Genomic DNA, 12866 nt, shown 5'->3' with positions numbered 1-12866 from the left:
AGAGCAGTGGCATGATCTTGGCCCACTGCAACCTCTGCCTCCTGGGTTCAAGTGATTCTCCAGCATCAGCCTCCCGAGTGACTGGGACTACAGGCACCCGCCACACGCCCAGCTAATTTTTGTTCTAGTAGACGTGGGGTTTCACTCTAACATGGCCAGACTCATCTGGAACTCCTGAACTCAAGTGATCCGCCCGCCTTGGCCTTCCAAAGTGCTGGGATTACAGGCGTGAGCCACCGTACCCAGCCACTAAAAATACTTAGAATATGTAATACCATGTCATTCATTCAACAGACTACCACTTACCACCACACTAAAAGAGTAGAATCTCTGTGGTCATCACTAAAAACAACATAGCCTGGTTTTTTACTAAGTCCTGTATCTTCAGGATAACCAAGAGAAATACCACATTTCCATGTTGTACAATGGCTAGTAAATGCACATTTTTTTTAAAGTTACCTATATTTAGGAAATTTAAGAGTTCTGGAAACTGGCCTGAACTGCTAAAACTGAAGTGTTGGGTGTTGTCCATGTTTTGTACTCCCTGCTGTGATGATAAAATGTTCGTTGTTTCCATTGCCCCTGTAGTGTGTAATGCTGTGTCATGGAGCTAAAATCGGATTTTTCCAAGGAGATATCAGGCTGCTCATGGATGACCTCAAGGTGCTTCAACCCACTGTCTTCCCTGTGGTTCCAAGACTGCTGAACCGTATGTTTGACCGAGTAAGTTCCAAGCAGCAAAGTCCCAGAACTGAGCTCTGGCTTGGACGCAGGGGCTTGGGTTTGAATTGGGCTGTGCCATGTGCCATGTGCATGACCCTGGACAATCCTCTCAGTCTTGTAGAACTTCAGTTTACTCATCTGTAAAGTTAGGATGCATTACCTCCCAGAGTTGTTGATAAGGATTATAAGAGAAAACACTTGAACACACTTTGTAAACCGTGGTCACAATACAAGTGTAAGGTGGGAGGTTATTTTATTTTTACAATAAACACTTGAGCCTCTGCTTCCTCGTGTATAACATGGACTGTTACCTCTTCTCTCCTACTGTTTGTCTCCAAAAGTTGCTAATGGGATCACATGAGGATAGTAACTATGAAATGGTTTTCTTCATTGTAAAGCTCCTTGCATGGACATGTAAAACATTACTTAATTGGCCACACTGAAGGAAGTGACTAAGCCACAGCAGAGCCCAAGAGAACACCAGCCCCTCTGTGGTGGGTATCATCGCGTGGACCACACAGCCAGGGTCAGGCGTGTGGGGCACGAGCAGGCAGTCTCCAGAATGAGTTTTCACTTAGAGGCAGGACTTCTGTTCTCTCTCAGAACCTTCTTATGTTTTTAATGGTTCTTTTTAAAAGAACAACTTTATCAACATATAATACTCTGTATAATTTGCTGATTTAAAGTGTATAATTCAAAGGTTTTGAGTACTTTCACGGAGTTCTGCAGCCATCACTGCAATCAATTTTAGAACATTTTCACCACCACCTTCATCATCACCACTTACCTATTCTTTAGCTGTCATCTCCCAGACCCCCTCCACCCTTAAGCATCCACTCATCTGTGTTCTCAATCTGTGTATTTCTGTATTCTGGACTTTTCTATGGATGGAATCATGCTGTATATGCTCCTTTGTGACTGGCTTCTTTCACGAGCATCCATGTAGCACATATTTGCTTCATTCCTTTTAATGGCCAAATAATATTCCACTGTATGGATAGAACGCATTTTATTTATCCATTCGTTTTTTTTTTTTTTTTTTTTTTTTTTTTTTGAGACAGGATCTCTCTCTGTCATCCAGGCTAGAGTGCAGTGGTGGTATCATGGCTCACTGCAACCTCCACCTCCAGGGCTCAAGCAGTCCTCCCACCTTAGCCTCCTGAGTAGCTGGGACCACAGGCACATGCCACCATGCCCGGCTAATTTTTGTATTTTTTGTAGAGATGGGGTCTTACCACGTTGGCCACATTGGACTCAAACTCCTGAGCTCAGGAGATCCACCCACCTCAGCCTCCCAAAGTGCTGGGAATATAAGCATAGGCCACCGCACCTGGCCTACACATTCCTGCTTGATGGGCATGTGGGGATGTATGTGTCCGTTACTCCTGGGTGTATACCAAGGTGTGGAATTGCTGGTCCTGTGCTGACCACACGGGACTGTTAAGAGGACCGGCCAGGCTGTCAGAGCGGCTGTGCCATTTTGTGTTCCCCAGCCGTGTATGAGGGTTCCGATTTCTCCACACTTTTTGACTCTGGCCTTTCTAGTAGGCGTGAAAACCTTCTCATGTCTTGCCTCATTAGATTTTCGGACAAGCAAACACCACACTGAAGCGATGGCTCTTGGACTTTGCCTCCAAGAGGAAAGAAGCAGAGCTTCGCAGCGGCATCATCAGAAACAACAGCCTGTGGGACCGGCTGATCTTCCACAAAGTACAGGTAACACGTGACTCACAGCCGCTGCTCCCATGGAAACCAGCTCCGGTTTTCAGAGTTCTGGGAGGGCTTTTTTTGTGAGAGGGAGAGATGAAGGTAAGGGAGAGAATGACATGTTTTTGTTTAATTCTGGCACACGTTTAAAAACTAAGGCAGAGCCATTAAGGAGGCCTCAGTTTCTAAGATAAACAGTATTGCAACCATCTAGGGGGAAAAGGATTCAGGGTAGTGTGGCCTTTTTTCTCATTCTCCATTTTGTTTCGTTTTTCCAGAACAAGTATGTCACTCTTGAGGTAATTTTTCAAGCATGAGTGATAATGTGTAATAATATTGTGCCCCCCAGAAGGCCAGAGTTGTGGTAGTTGCCACAGATCCCCCCAGTCGTGTTCTAGTTTCCTGAAATAGCTTCTGCAGAGGTGGGGCTGACTTCCGTCCCCTTTGGGAGGGAACAGGGCAGTCACGGGTGGAAACAAACTGGAGCCCTGTGTTGCCATCGTGCGCACTGAGTTCTCCATGTGGCCTTCAGCTGTGGGTTAGGGAACAGGGTCCCAAGCGGGCCTCCTTGGCGGAGAGGCCGCCGACTTGCAGGTGTGTAACCCTTGCCTTCTCCTACTCTCCCTCCCTGAAAGTCGAGCCTGGGCGGAAAAGTCCGGCTGATGGTGACGGGAGCCGCACCGGTGTCTGCCACTGTGCTGACGTTCCTCAGAGCAGCCCTGGGCTGTCAGGTGAGGTGGATGTCAGGGCGCCTGATTCTCCCACACTGGGACGCCCAGTCCTCTTCTGCGCCAAAAGTCGTCTGTACTCTGTGTGTGTGTGTGTGTGTGTGTGTGTGTGTGTGTGTGTGTGTGCGCGTCTGTCTTTTTTCATTGGCAAGCGTATCTGTATTTATGGCATACAACATGATGTTTTGATGTATGTAAACATTGTGGAATGGCTAAGTCAAGCTCATTAACATGTGTCTTACCACCCATGCTTTTTTCTCCCCTCATGGTGAGAACACTTGGAATCTATTCTCTGGGCAGTTTTCAAGGATATGATACATTGTTGTTAGCTGTAGTCACCCCGCGGTGCTATGGAGCTCTTGAACCCGCTCCTCCTGATGGAGACTGTGTCCGTTCACCAACATCACCCCAGTCCTTCCCCACCCCTGCTTTGTGTGTGTGTGTTACTTTTGTTTGGAAGATATGTTATTACTAGGTTGCTTGGAGAAGCAACCACATGTCTATTTTTTACCCTAGGCAGGGGAACGTGTGTGTCTGCCATTTGTTGAATTTTCTCCAGGATCAGGCACCAGATTGTCTAACCTTTAGAAGCAAGCATGCGGGTGTGGAATGGGTCACAGGTGATGAGCCTACCCGCACACCATGCTGACAACCTGTAGTAAAGGGGGAAAGGAGGATTTGGTGGCAGACAGGACATGTGTGGGGTACACGTCCTGTGAACTGGCCAAGGGAGTTCACTGCCGCTGGGTGGTGACCAGTCACATAGGGGTTCTCCCTTGCTTGGCAACAGGAAGTTAAGTAGAGGGTGCACCTGGGTGATGGCTGGTGTTGGCGTACAGCACACTGGACCATTGAATGAATTTACTGAACAGACCATTTGAAACGAAATTTCACTAGTCAGCCATGACTTGGGAGTTAGTGATACTTCATTGTGCACTTCCAGCAAAGGTGTGATTGTGCTGTCCTTAATAATGTCCCGTCTCTTGGTGCCCCAGTTTTATGAAGGCTATGGACAGACCGAGTGCACTGCCGGGTGCTGCCTGAGCATGCCTGGAGACTGGACCGCAGGTATGACTGTGGGAGGCTTCTTTTTGGAATATTGTTCATACTGGGTTATTGGTATGTCTGAAATTGGGTTAATCACTGATTGGTTCATTAACCATCTTAAACAAAAGTGCTGTTTGCTTGTAAATCAGGTACTGTGGGGAAAACGCCTCCTGCAACTGAGGGGTGGCATTGGGGATCTGACTGTAAAGCTGGTGGCAGCAGGGACTTGCCTAGACCCCACTAGCGACATCTGAGAGGGGGCCCTGTGTTCCAGATTGAGAATGTCTGGCCCAACAGAGCTTCCTAGTAATTGAGTAGGGTCTCGTTATTTGGTCATTTTAAACAACAAATAGTTATTAAATTTGTACTGTGTGCTGTGCTAGGTGTTAGGACTACCAATAGGAATAAATACAAGTCCTTTTTCTCAAAGAGTCTTTTCTCAAAAGGAAAAAGGAGGAGGACAAACAAAAATCATTGAGCACCTGTCATGGGTGAGCCTCTACGATGGGTGCTTAGGATGCACCTGATGTCCGTGTAACCCCAACAGCGTCCCTGTGAGATAAGTTCTGGTACTTCTCAGAGGAAATGATAGATTGTTGCTTAAGTAACACATAAATAATATCTGAGAATTTACACAGCATTATGCTTTGGAGCTGGGATTTCAACCCCGGCCTGACTACAGAACTTCTGTGCTTCCTCTGTGTCACCTGAGTAGTAAATTCTATACTGTGATAAATAAACTTCCCCGGCTTATTTGGAGTATTATAAGTATTAGCACCATTTAGTAACGTAGATTCTAGAACCTAGCACTGTCTAGTAACATAATTCTACTGGAATTGACACAGACAGTCTGTGAATCTTCTTTATGGTATTTGTTTAATTTTTAACCTGAGTTTCCTGAACAGAGAATTTGGGATACTGATCTCTAGAAGCTCAAATTATAAAAACATAGGAAGAATTATTTGTGATATCCAATGTGATATCTAATATCTAACATATCTAATGTCTGATGTTGCTGCTTTTGGAAAAGACAACCCAGTCTGAACAGCCTTTCGCAAGAGAGTTAAGTTAACTGTAGAAATAAGCACTGTCCCATCTTAGTAAAAACTGTAAGACATGCTTCTTCATATGCAAGGAAATAAAGGCCGTGTTGATGAGAACCAGGTGGTGTGTCAGGTTTGCCAAAGCTGCATATGTTCTCTCTTCTTACAAAGAACATGGATGCTAAGAAGTCTGTGTAAGGGGAGGCCAAGGCGGGCGGATCACAAGGTCAGGAGATCCAGACCACCGTGAAACCCCGTCTCTACTAAAAAATACAAAAAATTAGCCGGGCGTGGTGGCGGGCGCCTATAATCCCAGCTACTCGGGAGGCTGAGGCAGGAGAATGGCGTGAACCCGGGAGGCGGAGCTTGCAGTGAGCCGAGATCGCGCCACTGCACTCCAGCCTGGGCGACAGAGCGAGACTCCGTCTCAAAAAAAAAAAAAAAGTCTGTGTAAGATGAGTGCAAGTGATGGGTGGGGGCGATTGGAGGGTGGAAGCCGGGTGAAGGTTTGAGAGAGCCTGCTTCCAGGTGTTTGTAGGAACCTTCACATAGAGGCCAAATTACTCATAAATAACAGAGCATCACACTTGGAAAAGGTCCTGAAGAGACTAAATGTGTTCTGCCCTAGTCTAAGAATAGATTCTCTTCAATTATACTAGGAAGAGAATGGCTATAATTGCAGAAATCAGAAGTTTATCCCAGCTGTTTTTCTTTTGTGGAATCCTGTTCGCTATCAAAATAATGTGACCTGAGGTTATAATTAGTTCCCTTAGGAATGACCTTTGCTTCTTTAACATACAGGCCATGTTGGGGCCCCGATGCCGTGCAATTTGATAAAACTTGTTGATGTGGAAGAAATGAATTACATGGCTGCTGAGGGCGAGGGCGAGGTGAGTGAAAAGTGTCAGTCATTTCCCCTCACTGCCGTTTCCTGTGATCGCTGGCCTTTGCAAATGCAGTGGTATTTCCCAGCAGCTCAATAAAGCCATTGAGCTTGACTTCATTGGTGATCCTGGAGTCTGCCAGGCTTCTTTCCGAGGGTACATGTTCAGCTCTCGGGGACTCGGCGGCAGGGACAAGACGCCTGCCTTCCTCTGCCAGGCCTCATAGGGATTTGGGCTCCAGAGCCTGCAAAGAAAGGGACGAAGCTCCTGCCTGTGGATTGCCCTGGGTTCCTATTAGTGAGCTGCTGGCTGCTGGATGGGAAGCCTAATTACTTAAAAGGCATTTCATCCCCTGCAGGGTTTTCCAACAGCTTTGAGCCAGAACCCAGGGCAAGCATTCACCCTCCAAATTGACCAGAGCTGAGGTGATTCAGGAAGGGAAGTAGAGGCCCTGGAGATCCCTCGCAGATCCCAGTGGGGCTCTGGTAACTCCCTCTGTATCCTGGAGTTTAGGGCTTCCAGCTAAAGGTTGGGGCAGACACACACGTACACACATGCACACACCAGTTTTCTCTGGAGAAGCCCCAGTAACTGCTGTTCACTGATGATCTTCTTTTCTTTAGGTGTGTGTGAAGGGGCCAAATGTATTTCAGGGCTACCTGAAGGACCCAGTGAAAACAGCAGAAGCTTTGGACAAAGACGGCTGGTTACACACAGGGGACATTGGAAAATGGTTACCAGTAAGTTGCCACCTCCTCTGGTCACAAACAGTTCTCTTCCACTGTAGGGAAGAAAATATCTAGTCTGCTGTACAGCTGCCACGTGGCAGTGGCACCCTGAATTTTCTCTTTCCCTTCCTCCTTGGTGAGTGGTATGATGTAGACTGTTCCATTTCCTGCAGGGGACAGGTTTACACTTAGCATCCTTGGTTGGATTTTCACTTTAACTTTAGCAAATGTGTTTTGTTTTGTTGGTTTTTTTGTCTGTTGTGTGTGTGTGTGGTTTTTTTTGTTTTTTTTTGTTTTGTTTTGTTTTTTTGAGACAGAGTCTTGTTCTTGTCGCCCAGGCTGGAGTGCAGTGGCACGATCTTGGCTCACTGCAACCTCCACCTCCTGGGTTCAAGTGATTCTCCTGCCTCAGCCTCCGAGTAGCTGCGATTACAGGTGCCCACCACCACACCCGGCTAATTTTTATATTTTTAGTAGAGACGAGGTTTCACCATGTTGGCCAGGCTGGTCTCGAACTCCTGACCTCAGGTGATCCGCCCCCCCTCGGCCTCCCAAAGTGCTGAGATTATTGGCGGGAGCCACCACTCCCGGCCTGTTTTGATGCTTAACATCAATTCTGGTTGTTGCTTCTCAACTGGAACACAAAGAGACAGTGGCTTTTTACAGTGTCCGTACTGAGCTGTGATGTTGAGGCTCAGTTAAATAAGATATGGGGGAGTTTGTGGTAGACTTCCAGCAATGTAGGATGGGCAAGAATTTGGGAATAAATGTGTTTCTTGGGTTTGTCATCTCATTAAAAATAAGGTGTTTTACAGATTAGACGAACTCCTTGAATTTAGTTGGATTTAGTCTCAGAATCATTTACTGTGGAGAAATTCTGAAGAGTCTATCTTAAGAGTGAGAAGCTTGTGCAAGAAGCCTGACCTGTCCCACCTGTTGGTTTGACCAGTAACCTATTGTTTCAAAGTTATTACTATGCTGATTGCAAGCACTAAAATTACAAATACAATTTTTATTATTATGTATTGGCAGATTCTTGTAGATTTTAGGTGCTTACTTCTCTCGAATTTGTATTGATTAGAAAAATACCTCCCAAAATGGCTTCAGATTTTGCAATACCCAAACTATTTAGAGATAAATTAAGTCCCCCTCTTCCGGTTCAAGAAAGATTAAATGTCAGTTCTGATTCTACTGTGGCACTCAAACAAACACATCCCATAGTCTCTCTGGACCTTGGTTTGCTCCTTTTGAAAATGGAGAACTGGTGTGGAACAAAAGAATGCTAGACACTTTCTACAGATCAATTTCGGAGGCGTGAGAGTGGCCCCGGTGTGGGGATGGGGTGAAAGTGAGACTAGTGTTTTGCTTACGGCACTACTGGGATGTGACTGGTCTGGTCCAGAGATGCTAGCGCACTTCCACAGTTGACTCACTCTTCCCAGAGGGCCAAGAGCACCCCTCCAGACATTGAGGAAGAAAACAGGAATTTGGCCTTTGTGTAGGAAACATTTCTTGAACTCTTACTCTGTGCAGAGCACTTTGGAAGGAAAAGTTGTGCTCCTGCTGTTAAGGAACTTGAGTCACTTGGTGAGCCAGGTGTTACGCACCTAATTCAGGCAGGGGGCGTAGTGAGCGAGCACAGCCTTGCTAGTGTTGACCAGTCAGTGGTGCCAAGTGGTGACGCTGAATGAGCACAGGCTCTAGGACCCCTTCTCCATCTCTGCACTTGGCCGAATAGCCTTGGACAAGTTCCTCAGTCTCGCTCATTCTTAGTTTTCCTCTCTGTAAAATGGGATCATAGCTGACCTCTGTGGGATGATATCAGAATGAATCAATAGTGTGTATTAAATACCTTTCACTGTTCTATTGGGATCCATCCTGGTTGGAAACTAGCCATCAGCCCATTCATAACCCCCTCCCTTCTGATCAACAGAATGGCACCTTGAAGATTATCGACAGGAAAAAGCACATATTTAAGCTAGCACAAGGAGAATACATAGCACCTGAAAAGATTGAAAATATCTACATACGAAGTGAGGCTATTGCTCAGGTGTTTGTCCACGGAGAAAGCTTGCAGGTATGTGCTTTCTGGGTCATCAGTTTTGCTGCATAGACGTTGCCATTGCCTGGTACTGCAGGGGCTTTAAATGTGATTGGAAGTTTGAGATGCCTATAAATCGGCTTTCATGTCTAATATACTAGAGCATCATTGACCTGTTACTGATTTTTGCTGCTTGGCATTTCCTACTCAGAAAAATTTGTTCTCTTTAATTTCTACGTTTTTATTTTACTGAGAGAGGTCTGATGTACCAAGGGAGGTTGGATAAACATACTGGGGGAGGGGGGCGTAGGTAATATATGTTTCCAATTATGAAAGAAAATATTGACATGGGTTATAAGAAAGTTTAAAATTTTTACACATATTAAACCCAGCCTATTGATGATATGCTTCCTAATCATTTTTGAGTAAATGGTGGTTGTGAACCAAGAATACTCAAAATTGAAAATCAAAATCAGTATCGCAGTGAAACATGTATGGTATTTGCCAAAATGTTGGACAGATGATGCCAAAGAAGAGAGAGACTCTGGTTTCCTGAAAGTTAACCTTTTGAAAAGTTGTAAGATTTTAAAATTATTTTAGAAGTATATTTTCTTATAAGAGAATGCACTTATTTTTCTTTGAGATTGCAGCTATTTTCCTTTGATCTAGAATCTTCTCATTCTTTGATTTTTATTTAATTTTATTGTTACTAGATTATAAAGAATGGGATATTAGAGATTTTTCTTAAAAATGAACCTATATAAATTTTATTTATTTATTTTCTTAAAGATAGGCTCACTCTGTTGTCCAGGCTGGAGTGCAGTGGCAGTCATAGCTCACTACAGCTTCAAACTCCTGGGTTCAAGGGGATCTTCCTACCTCAGCCTCCTGAGTAGCTGGGATTACAGGTGCAAGCCACCACACCCAGCTGATTTTTAAATTTTTGGTAGAGATGGAGTCTCACTATGTTGCCCAGGCTGGTCTCGAACTCCTGGCCTCAAGTGATCCTCCTCAGCTCAGCAGAGTGCTAAGATTACAAGCATGAGACAGGCTCCCTTTTTTTCCTGTCTCATGATATCCATCATGTTCCTCTGATATCCATCACGTTGTTTATTTGACCCTGCTTCTAAAAAATAAGTACACAGAAGTAAATACAAATTAGAGGTTTGTTAGATTGTTATTTCCAGTGGTTTTTTAAAAACACTAATTGCAAAATTCCTGATACCATCCACATTTTAGAGCCAGGAGTTCTTAATCTGGGCTGAATGAACTCCTGGGGGAGGGGGGTAGTATGTTCTGAAGAGATGAACCATAACTTGGATCATATTCTCCCAGGGGGCCATAAGACAGAAAAATAACCCCTATTTTAGAGCATTTGGATCAAGCTATGTAATGACTCATTTGTCTGTGTTAAAGGCATTTCTCATTGCAATTGTGGTACCAGATGTCGAGACATTACGTCCCTGGGCCCAAAAGAGAGGATTTGATGGGTCCTTTGAGGAACTGTGCAGAAATAAGGTAAGGTTCTGAAGCGTCCAGTCTGTCCTCATCATAACTTGGCATTAAATGTACCTGTAGATATTCAGGGCCCTCCAACAGAGGAAGTAATTTATTTTTCTTACCCAATTAGGATGTCAAAAAAGCTATCCTTGAAGACATGGTGAGACTTGGGAAGGATTCTGGTCTAAAACCATTTGAACAGGTATGACCTGAATCTGAGTGCATGAATTCCTGTAAAACAAATTTTCCACTTGAAGATGTTTTACAGGTAGATTAGATAAACATATGGGGTGACCTAAAGACATGCATGAGGAATAAATAATGGAGCGGTTCGACAGGGGAGAGGTTTTTAAATCAAGAGCATGTATTCTTTTTTCCTGGACATCAGAATATGATCCCGAATCCTCTCCTAAGAGTTGGATGCCTGTCCTTTGTGGAGAAAGTACAGCTTGGCTGAAATGAGAGGATAGATTGGATGGCGGGAGGATGTTGATCCCCTCCAAGGCTTACGTGCTTTTTAGACCGGTGGCCTGTGTCCTCTTTCCTCTTTTAACTGCCTTGTTTATTGGCAGGTCAAAGGCATTGCACTGCACCCTGAATTATTTTCTATCGACAATGGCCTTCTGACTCCAACAATGAAGGCGAAAAGGCCAGAGCTGCGGAACTATTTCAGGTCGCAGATAGATGAACTTTATTCCACTATCAAGGTTTAGTGTGAAGAAGAAAGCTCAGAGGAAACGGCACAGTTCCACAATCTCTTCTCCTGCTGATGGCCTTGATGTTGGTAATTTTGAATACAGCACGTGTAGGGAAGGAAGCGTTCGTGTTTGACTTGTCCATTTGGGGCTCTTCTCATAGGAATGTTAGAGGAAACAGAACACTGCCTTACAGTCACCTCATGTTGCAGACCATGTTTATGGTGATACACACTTTCCCAAATGAGCCTTAAAAATTGTAAAGGGGAAACTATAAATGTGCTAAGTTATTTGAGACTTCCTCAGTTAAAAAGGTGGGTTTTAAATCTTCTGTCTCCCTGTTTTTCTATTCAAGGGGTTAGGACTTTGCTATCTCTGAGATGTCTGCTACTTGCTGCAAATTCTGCAGCCGTCTGCTGCTCTAAAGAGTACAGTGCACTAGAGGGAAGCGTTCCCTTTAAAAATAAGAACAACTGTCCTGGCTGGAGAATCTCACAAGCGGACCAGAGATTTTTTAAAATCCCTGCTACTGCCCCTTCTCACAGGCATTCACAGAACCCTTCTGATTCATAAGGGTTATGAAACTCATGTTCTTCTCCAGTCCCCTGTGGTTTCTGTTGGAGCATAAGGTTTCCAGTAAGCGGAAGGGCAGATCCAACTCAGAACCGTGCAGATAAGGAGCCTCCGGCAAATGGGTGCACATCAGAACGCATGGATTCTCATTCATGGCAGAATGTTCTTGGACTCTGTTCTCCAGGCCTGATTCCCCCATTCCATCCTTTTTCAGGGGTTATTTAAAAATCTGCCTTAGATTCTCTAGTGAAGACAAGCATTTCAAGAAAGAGTTACCTGGATCAGCCATGCTCAGCTATGACGCCTGAATAACTGTCTACTTTATCTTCACTGAACCACTCACTCTGTGTACTGGCCAACAGATTTTTAATGTGGTTTTCATATCAAAAGATCATGTTGGGACTAACTTGCCTTTTTCCCCAAAAAATAAACTCTCAGGCAAGCATTTCTTTAAAGATATTAAGGGAGTAAATATACTTGGGTACTTATTGAAATGGACAGTAATAAGTAAATGTTCTTATAATGCTACCTGATTTCTGTGAAATGTGTTTGAGAAGCCAAAATTCTAGGATGTAGAAATCTGGAAAGTTCATTTCCTGGGATTAACTTCTCCAGGGATTTTTTTAAGTTAATTTGGGAAATTAACAGCAGTTCACTTTATTGTGAGTCTTTGCCACATTTGACTGAATTGAGCTGTCATTTGTACATTTAAAGCAGCTGTTTTGGGGTATGTGCGAGTACATGTATTATATACAAGCACAACAGGGCTTGCACTAAAGAATTGTCATTGTAATAACACTATTTGGTAGCCTAACTTCATATATGTATTCTTAATTGCACAAAAAGTCAATAATTTGTCACCTTGGGGTTTTGAATGTTTGCTTTAAGTGTTGGCTCTTTCTATGTTTTATAAACCAAAACAGAATTTCCAAAAACAATGAAGGAAACCAAAATAAATATTTCTGCATTTCAGGGAGTGAGGCATCTTTTTTAATGTCACGTTTAATATTCAGAACAGCCTGTAATGTGCACAAGCAGAGAGCAAGAATGGCCCTGGGCCTGGAATCCTTCCCAGTTGTCTCCTTTTCTTCTTAGTCACCCTCCTCTAACTCAGCTGGCCTCAGACACTGACACTGACCCGAGCCTCCCACCAGGTTGTCTGTGGCAAAAGTCCTAACTGGTTGTGGAAAAGAAAGT

The 12866-nt window shown here is 44.2% G+C and overlaps 1 protein-coding gene across 12 annotated transcripts in view; it reads left to right on the top strand.

Annotated features, from left to right (window-relative positions):
• The window catches only part of ACSL1 (acyl-CoA synthetase long chain family member 1), a 73998-nt gene extending 61357 nt beyond the window's left edge, over positions 1-12641 (top strand). For all 12 annotated transcript variants that reach the window (XM_028848938.2, XM_028848931.2, XM_078002459.1 and 9 more), the window contains exons 12-21: positions 589-723; positions 2305-2439; positions 3066-3161; positions 4154-4226; positions 6050-6138; positions 6756-6872; positions 8794-8937; positions 10318-10419; positions 10532-10603; positions 10974-12641. In XM_028848938.2, coding sequence (XP_028704771.2) covers positions 589-723; positions 2305-2439; positions 3066-3161; positions 4154-4226; positions 6050-6138; positions 6756-6872; positions 8794-8937; positions 10318-10419; positions 10532-10603; positions 10974-11114 — 1104 coding nt within the window. In that variant the 3' untranslated portion in view covers positions 11115-12641. The remainder of the gene's footprint in view (positions 1-588; positions 724-2304; positions 2440-3065; positions 3162-4153; positions 4227-6049; positions 6139-6755; positions 6873-8793; positions 8938-10317; positions 10420-10531; positions 10604-10973) is intronic.
• Positions 12642-12866: the final 225 nt, after the last annotated feature.

Source organism: Macaca mulatta, chromosome 5 (genome assembly GCF_049350105.2).
Source record: "Macaca mulatta isolate MMU2019108-1 chromosome 5, T2T-MMU8v2.0, whole genome shotgun sequence".
NCBI lineage: Eukaryota > Metazoa > Chordata > Mammalia > Primates > Cercopithecidae > Macaca > Macaca mulatta.
The sequence above is the reverse complement of the archived record's forward strand: the minus strand, read 5'-3'. Positions and strand labels throughout refer to the sequence as shown.